Raw genomic sequence first — 18,595 nt, 5'->3', positions numbered from 1 at the left:
GGTGCTAAATTCAAAGCTTTTAAATCTCCAATGAACATTATCTGAACACTGAATAAGCCAACATTCTAGCAGAGGAATTAAATTCTAAGAATGTTGACCTTATATGAATAAAACCAAATAACAGAAGTTGAAAGTAAATAGAAGGAGGGTTCAAAGGCTCTCACTGTAGATACAAATAAGGGAACTGATAGAAAAAAAAATTATTATATACTTAAATATAATTAACAACATTTCATGGAATACTTGGCTCTCTCACACTTCAGAGCTCATAAAGAACATAAACAAAATATATCTATCAACCATGAATCTGAACTACAAAAATGAATCAGAGATTCACAGAATCTCACAGTTGGAAGGACCTGAAAGGTCATCTAATCCAATCTGAACCTGAACTCCTCTACAACATACCCAACAAGTAGACACCCAGTCTCTATATGAAGACTTCCAATGAGTAGAGAAACCCATTACCTCCGGAGGCAGCCTGAAAGTAGAAAGAATACCATTTTTGGATAGCTCTAATCATTAGGCAATTTTTCTTGAAATAATGTATAAATCTCCCTTTTTCCAACTTCCCACTTGTTTCTGAATCTGTCTTCATGGGACAAACAGAATAAAATGGAATCCCACCTCCACATAAGAACCCTTTACATACTTTTATATCTTAGGTTTTCTCTTCATTGAGCTAAACAACTCATGTTCCTTCATCTGTCACATGACATAAATTTGAGATATTTCACCATCTTGGCTATCTAACATTAAATGTTATCTAACTTATGCACAGGATACTCAGAAGTGAACACAATAAGGCAGATATAGTCTAAGGCAGAGTACAAAGGGGTCTTAACTTTTCTTATACCTAGAAACCATGCCTCTCTTAATGCAGGCCAGTATTGCACAAGCTTTTGTAACTGTCACTTCATATCAATGGCTTATACTATCCTTTAAGTCCCTAAAAACCACTATATCTATTTCAAACAAAGAATGTCTAACCATGCCACATTATCCTTAATTATGAAGTTGATATTTGGAATTCAAGTGTAAAAGTTTGCATTCATTTCAAATGAATTTCATTTGAACTCAATGTCCTAGCTTTTCCAGATCAATTTGGATTCTAAATCTGTCAATCAGAAATAACTAGGGGTCATGTGTTAAGTTTGACAAGTATACCCCAAGTCTGATAAAATGTTAACACAGATATCTAAAGCATTCCAATGAAGACCTCTAGCCAAGATAATATATTACACCGAGTCTAGCCAAGTAACCAGTTCTGATTTCATCTAATTATATAATTGTCTAGCCACTATCTCTCCATGTTTTCTGCAAGAAGGGTTTGAAACATTTTATCACATGCTTTTGTTAAGCAGCTAGATAAATATCTAATAATGATAATAACTACTAGCATTTATGTAGCACCTTAAGATTTATAAAAACACTTTACAAATATTGCACCATTTGATCCTCACAACAATCCAATAAAGCAGGTTCTACTATTACCTGCATTTGCAGATGGGGAAGCTTGAGAGGTTAAATAACTTGTCCAGGGTTTGTCTGAGGCAGAATTTGAACTCAGGTCTTTCTGATTCTGAGTCCAGCCCTTTATTATCACCTGGGAGCTTAGCATTTTCCTATTTTGCCAATTAAGTAATGCTTATTAGAAAAGGAAATATGATTACACTAGTATGAACTGTTTTACATGAATCTAGGTGACTTTTTCTAGATGTTCATTAACCATTTCTTAAAAAGGTAATGTTGGGGCAGCTAGGTGGCACAGTAGCTAGAGTACCAGTTCTAAAGTCAGGAGGACCTGAGTTCAAATCTCGTCTCAGACACTTAACACTTCCTAGCTGTGTGACCCTGGGCAAGTCACTTAACACCAAATGCCTCAGCAAAAAAAAAAAAAAAAAAAAAAAAAAAAAAAGGGTAATGTTATACAAATTTTCCCTAGAAACTTAAAAACAGGTTCATTGGATTATTAATTTATAGATCCTCTTGACTTCCTCTTTATTTGAAAATTGTACATTTTGCCCTTTTATACTCTTTGAACAGTGTCTCTTCTGTCCATGAGTTTTCAAATATCACTGACAATAATAGCTTGATGATCTCAACTATCAAATTCTTCAGTATCCTAAACTATTAACTCTTTGGGGCAGATAACCTGAATTCACCCAAGACTATATGAACCCTTACCATATTCTTATTTATCTTGAACATCAACCCACGGCTAGCCACTTTTGTTATGTCGTTTCTACTGTAAAGACCATCCATTCTCCTTGGCAGAAAAAAGAGAAGCAAAATCAGAACCAAGTAGCAACTCTACCCACTTTCTCCTGTCAAATTGTCATCACTTCTAAAATGACAAAGATCCCCATATCAGTGAGCAAAGGTACATACAAGGGAGCTCAATGGAAAATGCACTGCAAAATGCAGTATTAAGTGATGAAAGAAGCAAGAAGTTTACAACTTACCCTGAAAGAAGTCTCACATCTAGGCCATGAAAATATTTTTCAATAAGAGAATTATAGGACTAACAAAGATATGTTTCCTCTCATCAGAAAGGGAACTGAATAAGGTGGTTTAGGCAATACACTACTAGCCATGCCCAAAGAGCTGATTTTGCAGACCAAGACATCCTTCTCACAGGGGAAGTTTCTACTGGGAAGGGAAAAGGAAAGTCATTTGGCAGTGACAGCAATGTTTTTTAAAAAAAAAAAAAAGAACATCAATAAGAAAGACATCAGAGAAATGTGTGACCAAAAAAGTAGATGGGCCAATCATGAAGAAAGGAGGAACAAGGGACATGTGCTAGTGATAGTATAACAGATGCAGCATAAAGCACTGAAACACAATGACCAAGACCTTTAGCATGTCTCCATGTATAGTATTTAACACAGGATGATGTACAAATGGACTGTACAAAGAATTGCCATACCAATGAAATCAGAGATTCAACACATCAAAAAATTAAAGACTCAAGTACATATTAAATAAGTAGTATTTCAACTTTTATGTAAAAAAAGCAACTAGAGAGTATGAAACAAGGTAATGATTTTCTCCTTTGAATAAAAAATTTCAACATTATAGGATTGTCAGGCAAATCAATTAAATAAGTATATACAGAGTACCTCCTTTGTGACAGATGTAATGGGGATATAAAAAATTCAAATGAGAAGAGAAAATACAATCAACACAAATAATAAAATAGTTATGTGTGACATGATGTAACGACTTTATACAAAAGATAGTAGGGAAAATATCAATATTATAGGAGAAAACTTTCACTCTCTCCATTTTCTTCTGGGAGGTTTTAGAAACGTTGGAAGAAAAAAAGAGAATGTGTAATTTCTTTAAAATTGAAAGCAAGAGAAGCCATCAACATTTAATTATAACAACATGAATAAGATTTCATTTTCTAGAACTGAGTTTTTCCACTGTCAAACGGAGAATGTATTATTTTTAAGAAAAAAATCAGATGGAAAAAACTACTTCAAAAACAAATTTTGTCACATGGAAATCTAATTCATTTCAGTTACCTAGGCTATATGGCTAAGATTAATTTTTTGCTTCAGACTGAAAAGAAAAAAAAAACTTACTTTAAGATAAACTTCTCTACTCCTTTACATTTTAGATTATTTCCTAATTTGGTAAAGTTTCAAAAAGAGCAATTGTTTTCCAAAAACTGAGCAAGACAGAAGAAACAAGCAGGGAAGAATTAAAAGAGGATGAGTCATTAATGATCTTGATAGCATGATTTAAAAAAAAATTTTTTTTCATTTCAGTTCAATAAGCATTTATTAAATGGCTATTCCTTGAAAGGAATAAGCTTTGCAGAATATTAGGCTGGGACCAAATTCTTGAAAATATTGCTTATTGGGGCAGCTAGTTGGTGTAGTGGATAGAGCATTAGTCCTGCAGTCAGGAGGCCCTAAGTTCAAATCTGAACTTAGACACTTAACACTTCCTGGCTGTGTCATCTTCAGCAAGTAACAAACTCAATTGCCTCAGCAAGGGGAAAAAAAAAAAAGAAGGAAAGAAAAGAAAATATTGCTTATTTTAACATATTTAAAATGATTTCCAAAATCAGAGCCTAAATGTGTAGTAGTAACAATTACATTTCTGTGATGAGTTTGGACCTATGATTTTTAGCAATTTCTAAATTATTTTCATCCTTTCCATACTGATAATTCAAGAAATACAATCTCAAAAATTACAAAGAATGTCTGACAAAAGTATACTCTATTTTATTCAAATTTAGTAACTGATCCAAAAAAAGGTTCTAAAATTTTCATGGAGTTCTATAATGGAAGTCATGATACCCCCATCAAATATTCTTTAAACTTCTAGATTTTAAGATTACATTATTTGTATCTTGAAGAACTTTTTAAATTTTTTATTAGGTTCTCAGAAAACCATTAATCTAATTGAATGAAGCATTTGTTAAGTTCTTACTATGTGCAAAGTACTACGTAGAGATACAGACAAAAAAATAAAGACAATCCCTGCACTCCCAAGAGTTTACATTCTAATGGGGAAGAGCAACAAATGAAAAAGTATTATTAAGATGACAAGTTCCATAATACTCAGGATTCTGTAGCAGAGAAGATAATCTTCTTCAAGTTATTTCTATTGATAGAAATAACATGGCTCATGCCTGTTCTTTTTAATGTTCATTCCACCAATAAAATTATATTAGTTTCAGCATTTGACAATGTCTAGGACTTTGGTGGCAAAATTTTTATTTATCCACTCACAGTGAATTTTCATTGATGCTATTTTTTTTCTTCTCATCTTCCCATCTCTAGAACAAGAGTTTCCCTAGAGTTTTTTACAGGTATCTAGAGCTATAAGAATGTTTCCCACAGAGGTAGAACCTTAAAGAATGAGTACAACTTAAATATGAAGGACAAAGGGCATTCTTGATGAGAAACTATATGAGAATAAATATTATGTATTAATAAGTAGGACATATTTTCTGTCACTTTCTGGGGCAAAAGGAATAGACAGAGAAAAGAGATTTTAAAAGGGTCTCTCTCTTAAGAAAGAGGGAAAAAACACCCCAAAACAACTAGATCTTTTATACTGGACTAATGAGAAAAAAGTGATACAGTGAAACCAATACAACTGCAACTACTACTCTTATGTCTAAAGATGTTACTAGCTAGAAGTGATGTAGTGTAGTGCTTTAAGACTTGCTGAATATTTCTACTCCTCCCAATAATTCTTGGAGAGAAGTGCTGTTATCACATTCATGTTCTCTTGACTCCAGAATCAGCTCTTTATCCACTAGATTAAGACATAAAAAATTTAAATGCATGAATCTGTGTTTGTGTGTTTTATACTTTTCTATTTTGTAGCCTTCGGGATAGTGGATGGTTTTCATCTAAGAATAATAAAGCAGAATAGAAAAGTATAGTACACGTGTCTTAGCGGTCCTCCTCATATATTTCAGACTGGTTATGTGTAATGATAGGCTCCACTGAAGGCGTCTATAAATAAACTTTTAAAAAGATTCTTAGATTCTTTTTTACCCATTCAAACCAAAAGCAATCTACTTATGCCAAGATAAAACCTCAGCCCAGAAATAGCATTTTCAACCATTTCCAAATCTATCATAAGACACAGAAATCAATCATATCCAAAACTATCCTTCCCACTTTCTAGCACATTCTAACTGTTCTCTTTCACACAGAGCTTAATTTAAGAGCTAACAATTTCTTTGTCCAAGAGTAACTCACAGCCCCACTATTCCTGAAATATACTCTGCTAGTCTTAAAAATCAATACTCAGAATACCCAACTCTGTAGTCTAAGAAATATATCTCATAGAACAATTCCTTTCTACCCAACATTCTACCTGCTATCCTATTTTTTTTTGTGTGTGCACACAATCAAGGGACAAAGGAAAGTTAACACTGAGTACTAAAAGGCGATGTATGGATCTACAAAACAGCAAATAATGGTGAACTACATAGAAGCAAGAAAAGAGCTAAACCAAAGGGCAAAGGGAGAAAAAAAAAAATCAATAGAAGTAATTCTTCCAACTCTACTACTTAAGTGTTTATTTGAAAATGAGCAAATTGAAGTAGATAATCTCTAAGATTTCTTCTGGTTGCTAATGTTTAAACTTCTCAGGCTAGGAATCCCAGTTTATATTGATAATATAGCAATATATTCACAATCTGAGAAGATAATAAGAGAAAATAATGTACTCCTTTTTGGAGATTTTATATACCCTTGTGTAGAGCAGTTAATGCCAGGTGAAAATAATTTCAGACTCTAGTCTTGAAAAGCTTATAATTTTAGATAAAAAAAATAAGAAGTGTATACATGTAACAAAATGATTAAGGTAAGAGAGGGATCAAATGAAATGATAAGAGTGATTCCAAGATGGAGAAATCACTCTTACTGAAAGGATCAAAGCTTCATCGAAAAGGTGATCCTGACTTGGGTTCTGAAGGAATACAAGGCTTTTAATATGCAGAAAGATAATTACATAGAATTTATATGATACTTTATGGATATATGCATTCAGAACTACTGGTAGTCAGGAAATTTGAATTCAAGACCTAATCCTAACTTGTGGCATGATCTATGCTCTCAGCACCTCAGTTTCTTCAAACTGTAAAATGAGGGTCTTTATAAGATGATCTGCAAAAGGTCTCTTCCAGCTCTAAAATCCTATAAAATTAGGAAGGGCTTCTCTGAACATAAAATATCCATTAAGATATGTTTATTTCCTTTTTTTTTGGGGGGGGGGGGGCAGGAGGGAAGATTTTATAAATTATTTTGTTTTTTAAAAATCCAATAAAAGTTTTAATCCTAAAAGAAATAAAAAAGATATATGCATTCTTCTTCCTCTTGCAATGGGGAATAATATAAAATAATATTGGGAAGGTGGTCAGTGTTACAGTAAAGATTTAGTGGCACTAAATGTCAATATAAGGACTTTAGGCAATAGAAAATCACTGAGTTTGGGTTGTTGTTTTTTTTTTTTTTGATAGAGGTATAAAAGACCTGCTGATATAACAGTAAGACCACACTGTATCCCAAAGAGATCATTAAAAAAGGTAAAAGGATCAAGGATTCACACAAGCAAAAATGTCTGTAGCAGTCCTTTTTTTATCAGCAAGAAATTGGAAACAGAGTGGATGCCCATCACTTGGATAAGGGATGAATAAATTATAAGTTATAACTGTTAATGGAATATTATTGTTCTATAGCAAACGATCAAGCAGGATGATTTCAGAGAGACCTGGAGAGACTCACATGAACTGATGCTGAGTGAAGTGAACAGAACCAGAAGATCATTGTACATGGTATCAGCAAGATTATGTGATGATCAATTGTGATGGACTTGGCTCTTTTCAATAGTAAGGTGATTCAAGTCAATTTCAATAGTCCTGAAATAAAGACACCCTTCTGCACCCGGAGAGAGGACTGTGAGGATTGAAAGTGGATCATTTTCTCTCTTTTTTTTTTTTTCTTTTTTCATCTGACTTCTCTTGTGCAGTATGATAAATGTGGAAATATGTTTAGAAGAATTGCACATGTTTAACCTATATTAGATTACTTGATAGGAAAAGGGAGAGAGGAGGAGGAAGAGTAGTTTTGTAAGGGTGAATGTTGAAAATTATCTTTGCATGTATTTTGAAAAATGAAAAAGTTATCATAAAAAATTAAAATAAAATAAAATAAAAAACAAAAACCCAGTAAGATCACAGTTAAATCATTAAGAATAAACATTTTGGAGCATGTAGAGCTCCAAACGTAGAGCTGTTTTATGACTGTATCCAATAGTAATTAGATTTAACAGAATTTGTAGATAAACATTGGAATTGGCATCATATATCAAAGAGGCAAGAGATTCAAGAACAAGTAATGAGGGACATTACAAACAAAACAGCCATGTAAAATTGCAAAGAGCTAGAAGCAAAGTTAGGACAAAGTTTTGAAATGTCAAACAGAGAGAGATTAAGGAGCTAGAAGTTTGTGAGGACAGCAAAGACTAGAGAAAGTATGATAAAACAGGAAGGGCAGAAACTAAGGGTCAAAAGAGAGAAATCAAGAGTTGATATTTTGGAAACTGAATTCAAAGACTGAGTAAATTATGAACACCTTTAACTTACCTTAAATGAGTAAAGTAACTCAAGAAGAAAAGATGTTAAAAGTAGCAGAAATGTGGATTTTTAACAGTCTCTCAAGATTTAAGAGAAAGGGAATGGGGATCACTAAAACCCAAATGCCAACATCACTGAATAAGGTGGTAGTATATCTTGAAGATCAGTAGATGAATAAGATAAGGATAGGAATAAAGGTAATAGGTAATCAATGATTGGGTAAACTGAAAGAGGGCTTAAGATCTTAGAAGTTACTTTGAGATTGAAGACTATGTTGACTATTCATCCTAATTCATCATGGTCTAAAAAAGTTACCTTTTTAAAAATGTGAATTCACAATCAACCTTAACTAACTATGTGCTACATTTACCTTTTAGGATTCTTGCTATGTGATCGGGACCTGGGAGAAAAAAGAAAAAAAAATTTTTTTAGGTAAAAGACCCACAGATCAAAGATAAATAATAAAATATGACATCACAATGATTTTAACAATTACTTTTTTTGCTTGGCTAGATACAAAAGTGATTCTTAAGGACACATTTTGATGCCAATACAGCAGCTTTCCATCATAACATTTTTTATTTAATTTTTAAAAAATGACTGTCACTACATCTTACCAACAATGAAGTGCAGGGGCTACATACAGGCCCATTACCTGAGAGGCAATGAATACTAACTTTGACCTAGGGCTGGTTACTTTCTCCTGAGGCAGGCTGCTGCCCTCCAATTCCCACATTAATGTTCACTGTAACAGATCAGCTCAGCCCACAATAGGTCAAAACTCCTAAGCTCAAAAGAGACACCAGCCTCAGACTCAAACATTATAAAGGCATTTACTACCATACCCAACTCATGCTTTATAGAAACAGAAAAAGTAAACTTAGTAGTAACCAAATTAAAATATTTAGCCCTTCATGCAGGTTCTATACCTTCTCAATTTCTCCCTTTCTTCTCTCTCTCTTTCTTCTCTACGCTTCAGGCGTTCCTGATTTCTTTTCTCTTGCTTCTCAGCTACAACTCTCTAAAAAAATAAACACTTGATTAAGTAATGATAACTGCAAACCAATTGTAGTACAATGCATTTCCCCAAATAAAATTTTATTATTTTTTATTTTGTTTTAATTTCACCAACATTTCTTATTATATATTCCTTCCTTCACCCCCTCCCAGAGACCTATCCCTTGCAAGAATCAAAGAAATTCAGCAAAATTAACCAATATGCCAAAAAGGTTTGACATCATATACAGTACAAGAATTTATTCTTAATCTGCCCCACTAAATTATGTATTGATTTTTATTTCCAATGCAAGGCAAACACTGTCGAAATGAATTCTAACACTATCCAAATATTTACATTAGAATTTGGTTCTAAAAATTATTTTACATTTTTTGGATGTGATCAATGTAAGCATCTGTAATGTTTGACTGCGATTTAACAAGAGTTTTAAGTTTTTCTCTTTGTTTTTGGAAAGAGTGAGAGGAGAGGGAAGAAAAAATAAAACTTTGATGAATGAAAGAATGTTTAATTTAAAAAAATATTCTTCTAAGGAAATATGACAGTAATAGATGAAATTTGTTTGCAAAATATCACCTTTTCAAATGTATCGTTTTAAACTTATAACAAATCTAGGAGGTGGTACTGTATTATATCTATGGAGAAGTAAGGCTAACAATGGTTAAGTGATTTATCCAGGAGTATACAGCTAGTTCATGTTTGAGGTGGGATTTAAATCATGTCTTCCTCACTATTCACTACAACACCTCACCTATCTCTCTCTCTATATATATATATCATCTACTGAAGATTAGAAATCTTTTTCATAAATCAATCAGAATTAAGATAGTCATTAAGAAACTGCCCATACTAAGTTTCAAATGAATGGAAGAGTGTCTTCAATAATTCAGGTGCCCTTTAGATACATGGCCAGTTAAGGCACTGGGCATACAAATTCCTAGTTTCCCTGGCTTTCTTCAGGTTCTAGTTACAATCCTACCTTATATAGAAAGTCTTTACTGAATATCTGTAATTTTAGGGGCTTTGCTCTGATGATTATCTCCAATTTATCCTATATATAGCTTGTTTGCATGAAGTCTTTTTTCATTTTTGATTCCCACATTAAACTGTGACCACCTCAAAAGCAGGGACTGTCTTTTGCCTTTCTTTGTATCCCCAGTGTTTAACACAGCTTCTGCTACACAGTAGGCAATTAATATATGTTTATGAATTGACTTTCTATTGATTCAGACGCTAAAGGAAGAAAAAAGAAAAACTGGACATAAAGATTGTTATAACCAAAGTACCTTTAACTCTTCAAGTTTCTCTCTTATTTCAATAAATCCCAGGTGTAGTTTACCCCCAAAATGATCAGCTAGTCGTCTGTCATTGTCATGAAGACCCAAATAAGCAGAGCATACTTCACAGACCCGAAGTTTCTGTTGCTGGAAGCTGGAGGCTGGCATAGAATTCCGGTAGACTTCCTGAATGATGAAATAAAGTAAGCATTTATGAAAATATCAACAGGAAAAGTATTAACCATGTCACCCCCATTACCATCAAATAAAAATATTTTCAAAACTCTCATGTTTTACAAGATTACACATATATAACATATCAGATTATTTGTCTCAGGGAAGGGGGGGGCAGATGGAAAGAGGAATCACATTTGGAATTCAAAACTTATTTTTTTAAATGTTAAAAATTGATATTTACATGTAATTGAGGGAAAAAATTATTTTAAAAAAGCACCTAATTCATAGATTTCATATTAAGAGCCCCAATCTAATCAGAATAATAGAATCTTAGATTAGAAATACATTTCTGAGTTCTACATTCCAATCTCTTTTCTGAAAACTGCATATTCTCTAAGAAATCACTGGCAACTGGTTAAAAGTTGATATGTTATATATGTGCAATCATATAAAACGTATTTCCATTTTTGCCATTTTGTGGAAGAAAATGAAAGAGTGAGAGCAAGAGAGGACAAAGAGCACCTTCTACATAAGTCTTTTGGGCTTGTCTTGAATCATTGTAATGCTGAGAACTAGCTAAGTCATTTACAATTATTCATTATATAATACTGTAGTTACTACATACAGTGTTCTCCTGGTTCTGTTCACTTCACTCTGCACGAGAATTAGTTTTTAAAAAATACTTTCATAACTATATTTAATAATCGATTTCCTTTGTAATATTATACATTTTATCTTTTGTATTAAAAACATTATTCTAATAAGGAGGTCCATCCATAAGTTTCATCAGAATGCCAAAGGGGTCCATGACACAAAAAACTTAAAACAATCCTGATCTAAATGACGTCTAAGGCCTCTTTTAAGCTACAAAAATTCAATGAGCCTATTCTATTCACAGATATTTTAGCCAGAATATTGTCTTGGGTCCCTTGAAAACTTCCTAAAATCCTTTCATGGGGTTCATGATGGCAAAATTATTATAATAAAACTAAAGTGCTTTAATTTCTACAGATATGATTTTCATTTTAAAAGTTATTTGGATGCAGGGGACGATTTCCAAAAAAATCTGGTAAGATCTATATGAATTAATGCAAAATGAAATGAGCAAAACTAGATCATTATACACATAAATGCAGTATTATAAAAATGATCAACTATGAGACTGATAAATTCAATAACCCAAAACAATTCTGAAGGACTCATGATGAAAAATACTGGAGAGAAAACTGATGAACTGAGCGCAAAAGTATAATTTTCTCACCTTTTTATTACCTTTTTTCTGGGGGAAGAGGAGGGAGAGACAGCACGGCTAATATGGAAACATGTTTTACATGATTTCACATGTACAACTAATATTGGAAGGCTTGCTTTATTAATGAGTAGGGGATGTAAGGAAATAAGAGAATTTAGAATTCAAGGGGCAGGGGGAGAGTCCTCAATAATTTTTAAGTGTAAAAGGATTCTAAGATCAAAAAATTTGAGAATACAGGCCTATCCTATAAAAAAAAGGGCAGTTAAACTCTAAGGTATTAATATAGAAAGAATTTACTGACCTGCAGGACATTTTTCTTTAAATATATATTGTCTGAACATGAAACTATGTAGTTTGATAATGACCATAATATATTGATAAATTTTTAGTCTTATAAAGACTCATTTATATTATAAATTATAAAGATTATAAAGATTTCAATTATCAAATAGAAAAGGATTGAATGAAGCAACTAAATGGATGGCTAGCAGATAGAGCATTAGGCCCAGAGCTCAATTTTGGCCTAAGTCACTTATTAAGTATGTAATCCTGGGCAAGTCACTTAACCTCTGTTTGCATTAATCCACTGGAGTTGGAAATAGCAAATTCCTCCAATATCTTGGCAAAGAAAACCCCATGATCAGTACTGGCATGTTATGGTCTATGAGGTTATGAAGAGCTGGACATGATTGAACAATTGAACAATAACAAAAGGATGCTGATTTACCTCCTAAGAGAATAAACTGATCATAAATGGTTCTGCAATTTAATATTTCTGATGTGTTTTTTTTTTTAAGGAGAAATTCTCATACAGTAATAGATATTCTCAAGAATGACTATAAAATAAAACATTTTGAATAACTGAATTTTTCTTTCTGATAAAAATCATTTTAATATGTATTATATACTTCACTATTCCAGAGCAAACTGATCTTAAAAAAAAAAAAAAAATACTTCTGTGAGGTAAAATGGTTGATCTTGATCATCCAAAATTTAAGAAAGATTTTACATCCACAAAACCCAACGAAGCTTAAATTAGAAGAGAAGCAGGTAAATAGGAGGGGAAAGTGAAGGGAATCTTTGTAAAAAAAAATTTCTTTGATAAAGGTCTAATTTTTAAGATGTGTAGGGAGGACTGATCCAAATTTTATAACGAGACACTTTCCAACTGATAAATGATCAAAGGCTATATAATAGGCAGTTTTCACTGGAAGAAATATAAGCTATTAATGAAAATAGAAAAAGTACTCTAAATCACTAAGTAGAAAATGTGAATTAAAATAATCCTGAGGGTCCACCTCATAGCTCAATAAAGTTGACAAAAATGAAAAATGGCAAATGCCAGAGTGGTTGTGGGAAAACAGGTATAATTAATGCATTGGTTGTAGAGTTGTGAATGTCCAGCCATTCTGCCAAACAATCTGAAACCATGTTCATAAAGCAGAGTTAAGTAGTTCAAAAAAAGAGGAAAAGGACACATTTGTGAAAAAAATATTTATAGCAGTTTTTTCTGTGGTAGGAAAGAATTAGAAACTGAGGAGCTGCCCATTAATTTGGAAAGGACTGAACAAGGTATGTTATATGTATGATAAAACAGTATTGTGATACAATATAAGAAATGATGGTTTCAGAGAACCATGGGAAAATTTGTATATCCTGATACAAAAGGAGGTGAATAGAACCAGAAGAATATATTATTTATAAAATATTAGCAATATTATAAAGAAAAACAACTTAAGTCTTAGGGACAACACAATTACCAAACAATTCCAGAGGACTCAAAAGATAAAATATGCTACTCATATCATATTCACCGAGTTGAGGGACTCGCAGAGTACAGACCAAAATATTTATTTTTGAGGTGGATGGGGGGAAACATGGCCAATGTGGTCATTTGTTTTGTTTGACTCCATTTAACAGTGGTTTTATTTTTCCTGCTTTCACAATGTGGGGGTAGAAGATAGAGGGAAGAGGAAGAAAATGTGGATTTGAAAATAAAATGTAATTTTTTAAAACTTTAAGATCATTATGCTCAATCATTATATTATGCTATAATTATCATAGGGCACTGTGATTAAAATTTTCAGGGAACAAGACAAATCTTATCATCTAAATAATAAAATTTTAAGCCCTTTTTGGTTTGGCACTTTTCACCCTCATTACATTACATAGTGTTTGGCACAAAATAATTGTTCAATAAATACTTGTTGGCTGACAGACAAAAGTGGAATTCATATTGCTGAAGCAAATACCTCTTAGGTATTATAGTTGGGCTATATAAAACTAATTGTTTAAGAAAGATTTAAGAGGAATTTATGGCCAAAGAAGAATGTGAGAACATTATGAAATGCAAAATGAAGTATTCTGATTATACTTAATTTAAATGTTTTTGTACAAACAAAGCCAATGCAGAGAAGATTAGAAGGGGAGCAGAAAACTGGGGGAAAAAAATTTTATATTCAAAGCTTTTGAAAAAGGCCTCATTTCTAAAATAGAGAATTGACTCCAATTTATAAGAATTCAAGCCATTCAAGGGTCAAAGGACATGAACGATTTTCAGATAAAGAAATTAAAACCATTTCTAATCATATGAGAAGGTGCTCTGAATCACTATTAATCAGAGAAATGCAAATTAAGACAAATCTGAGGTACCACTACACACCTGTCAAGATTGGCTAAGATGACAGGAAAAGATAATGATGAATGTTAGAGGGGATGTGGGAAAACTGGGACACTGGTATATTGTTGGTGGAGTTGTGAACTTATCCAAACATTCTAGAGAGCAATCTGGAACTAGGTCCAAAGGGCTATCAAATTCTGAATACTCTTTGATCCAGCAGTGTTTGTACTGGGCTTGTATCCCAAAGAAATCATAAAAAAAGGAAAAGGACCCACCTGTGCAAAAATATTTATAGCATCCCTTTTTGTAGTGGCAAGGAACTGGAAAATGAGTGGATGCCCATCAGTTGGGGAATGGCTGAATAAGTTAGGGTATATGAATGTTATGGAATATTATTGTTCTATAAGAAATGATCAAAAGGATGCCTTCAGAAAGGCCTTGAGAGACTTGAATGAACTGATGCTAAATGAAGCGAGTAGAACCAAGAGAACATACACAGCAACAACAAGATTATGTGATAAGCAATTTTGATGTGACTCTTTTCAACAATGAGGTAATTCAGGTCCAACGGACTTGTGTTGGAGAGCCAAAAAAACTATTTTTGCATGTATTTTGAAAAATAAAAAACTATTATTTTAAAAAGAGAGAATGATTCAAACAAACAATTTTCTCTTACCTTCAAAAAGAGAAAAAAAGGGTTTTCCCCTTTCTGATCAATGTTTTGACTTCTGAGAAATATTCATAACCTTATGATTTCAGAATCATAAACCTCCTTACTGATTCTAGTCCATTTTCTCATTGGCATTAATTTCCTGCTTTGCTAAATAAGGAGTATTATCATTACCTTTTATATATCCCATCAATGCTAATTTTCTTTCAAGGGAAATGACTGCCATTTTCTTTAATTTTAGGCTACTGCCAATAACAAGCACTAAGTAGGATTATTTTCATCATGTTTCTAACAATTCCCACAGTTACATGTAGTGAGGGAAAGGAATAGACTGCCAAGTTTCCAGTGTAATCATTCTCCTTTCTAGTTTCGCACAGAAACAAATGGTGCCCCAAAACCTACTAGATAAAAAATAACCTGAACTCTCATAGAGCCTAATTACCAAATGCAACACTGTCACCAGAAAAATATACTTAAGAGTTCCAATGGAAGTAGCCAGCAAAGTACTTTTTTTGGTGCAAGTCCTTCTAAGAAAAACACGGAATTCCTTGACTAAAGGGCATTTAAAGTAGCTAAGAAGAGTAGGGAATAAGAGGGGCAGGGACAGGGATGAAGGAAGGGAACTTAATTCCTGCTGTATAACTCTCTTACACATGAACAGGCAAAAAAACAAGAGCTTTTTTTCTGCTTTTTCCTCATTATTACACAACTACTCAGTGATATAATATCCCAGAGCCCACCAGCCAAGGATAATATACACATGGTAAGGGAATGTGGAAGAGTGTTAAGTGTATAAAGGCAAAGGAAAGAAGGGGAAGCAAAACAAGGAAATCCTTGGCAAGAAGTGAAGGAAAAGGGAATTACAGTAAAGATGGGTTGACCGTATTAACATTTTTATTTAAGTTCACTATTTTAAACACTGTTGCTATGAGAAAATGGATTAAGAGTTTTAAAAGAATTTAACCTATTTGCAAGTTAGGGATTATTCAGTGATTCTAAGTCACTGGAGTTGTATTTTGTTCTATTTGTGTCCACATATTAGACAAGGAGTCTAATAAACTCCTTGGGAATATAATCCCCAACAGTGGAATATCAGAGATGAAGAGTATGATCAATGCAGTAACTTCTTGTGTAGTTCCAAGCAGTGTTCCAGGATGGTTCACAACATCACTATTGATGGGCCAATTTTCTGATCCTTGAGAAATGAAACTGTTTCCTTAACATCTTTCCTAATTTGATAAACATAATAAAATGCACCAGAATTTTTAAAAGTATGGTCTCTATGATTGCTAGTGATTTTGAACAGTTTTTCAAAAAGGTGTTCACACTTTGTATTTCTTTTTGTTTGTTTTTTGTTTGCTGAGGCAATTGAGGTTAAGTGACTTGCCCCAGATCATACAGCTAGGAAGTATTACGTGTCTGAGACCAGATTTGAACACAAATTGTCCTGAGTTCAAGGCTGGTGCTCTATCCACTGTGCCACCTAGCTGCTCCAAACTTTGTATTTTTTTAAAACATATTTCATGTCTTTTGTTTAGGTAAAAGTTCTCATTCTTAAAAAGTTATTTCTTATTAGACTTTTGATATCAGCCTTTCATCAAGGCTTTTTATGCAAATTCTTTTTCCTAACTCCATACATTTTCTTTTAATTCCAACTTTAAAAAAATATGGTATTCTAATGTAATGTAATGTTGCTCAGACCATAAGAAATGGAAGAAGGTACAAAAGGCCAATAAATACAATGACTACATCAATGTAAATAACATACTGCAAGGCAAGCAAGACAGACAATATTGATACCATATCAAAATTTGAATGTACATTCATTTCTGTTAATAATCACTAAACCATATAGTTACACTGCTATGAGACTAACATACTTTGTAGGGGAGACAAGATTGCTATATGAGTGGTTGATAGGAAATGTCTGTTGTATCAAAACAAATGTATCAATATAAAATTCAGTATCTTTTTAAAAACTGTAATCAGCTAAAAACAATGAACTACTAACTTATGTTAGTTTAAAAGTACAACTGTCAAACATTTTTAAGAGTGAAAGGAAGAATGTCTCAATCAGTATTTACAGACAGATATTAGGCATTCAACAGGAAATATAAATATTAACATACATACTTTTAAAAATATTTAAATTGAAAAACAACACCATCATCATACAACAATGTTCTTAAGTTACCTCTGCCTCTCTTTTTTTTGCTCGGGCTTTCTCCACTTCATCCATTACTTTCTGAGACTCCTCCACATTACCTTCAGCTCCTAGTTGTTCCACTTTAGCTAATAATTTACCAATTTCCTCATTCAACTCATGAACACGTTCTGCCTAGTAAGAAACAGAGAAGATAATGAATAAAACTATTCACAAGAACATGTAAAAGTTACAAATTTCAAACCTCTTCTTGAAAAATCTTTAACATTATTCAAGTTTTCTAAACTTATACAGGCAAGGTAATACCTTGCTTTACTGTACTTTACAGAAATTGCCATTGTTTTTTTAAAAATTTGAAGATTTGCGTCAACCCTGGTTTATCAAGTTTAGTGGTACCATTTTTTCAGCAATATACTTAAACATTGTGTCTCCATGATCCATTTTGGTAATTCTCACAATATTTCAAACTTTTTCATTATTATTATTATTATGATGTCTGTTGTGATAATTTCCTTTGTGATCTTTAGTGTTACTATTTTAACTGTTTTGGGGTAGCATAAACCATATCCATATAAGACAATAAATTTAATCAATAAATATTGTATATATTCTGACAGCTCCATTAACCCAGCCATTCCCCAATCTTTCTCCTTCTACTCAGGCCTCCCCTTTCTAAGTTACAACAATATTGAAATAAGGTCAATCAATAACCCTACAATGACTGCTAGATGTTCAAGTGAAAAGAAGAGTCAATGTGGCAAACTTCATTATTATCTACTTCAACAAACTGGCACAGTACCAACCTTCCAGTGATTACCACACCTTGTTCAATCAATAGCCATCAACACCCAAGATGACCGTCCACCAGAAAAAAAGATTATGATTCTGAAGGCTCAGATGATAGTAAGCATTTTTTAATTACAAAATATTTTTTAATCAAGGTATGTACTTTTTTTTAGATCTAACACTATTATACACTAAATAGACTATAAACATAACTTTTATATGTAGCAGGAAAATCAAATAATACATCTGACTTGCTTTATTGTGACATTCACTTTACTGTGGTAATCTAGAACCACAAATGCAATATCCCAAGATATGCCTATATAGAGATATTTTCAGACATGGCAAATATGTTGACTAACTGTTCTTATGTATTTCAAGGAAGGGTGAGTGGACAGGATTGCCTACTTGCTAATTGAAAAACAGTTTTACAGGAGGAAGTGAGGCAAAAGGATTAAAAACCCATTCTTACTATACTAAGAGTAAAAAATATTTTCCCCCATCAAGAAGAACTTTTCAAA

The 18,595-nt window shown here is 32.7% G+C and overlaps 1 protein-coding gene across 4 annotated transcripts in view; it reads right to left on the bottom strand.

The window, feature by feature from the left end:
* The window catches only part of LOC100928142 (putative RNA-binding protein Luc7-like 2), a 67,861-nt gene that overhangs the window by 12,352 nt on the left and 36,914 nt on the right, over nt 1-18,595 (bottom strand). For all 4 annotated transcript variants that reach the window (XM_012551079.3, XM_003771654.3, XM_031939162.1 and 1 more), the window contains 4 exons: nt 17,319-17,462; nt 10,415-10,591; nt 9,043-9,134; nt 8,484-8,513 (listed from right to left, as the gene is read on the bottom strand). In XM_012551079.3, coding sequence (XP_012406533.1) covers nt 8,484-8,513; nt 9,043-9,134; nt 10,415-10,591; nt 17,319-17,462 — 443 coding nt within the window. The remainder of the gene's footprint in view (nt 1-8,483; nt 8,514-9,042; nt 9,135-10,414; nt 10,592-17,318; nt 17,463-18,595) is intronic.

The sequence above is a fragment of the Sarcophilus harrisii genome, chromosome 5 (assembly GCF_902635505.1).
Source record: "Sarcophilus harrisii chromosome 5, mSarHar1.11, whole genome shotgun sequence".
Taxonomy (NCBI): Eukaryota; Metazoa; Chordata; class Mammalia; order Dasyuromorphia; family Dasyuridae; genus Sarcophilus; species Sarcophilus harrisii.
Note: the sequence above shows the minus strand (reverse complement) of the source record. Positions and strands in the feature narration are given on the sequence as shown.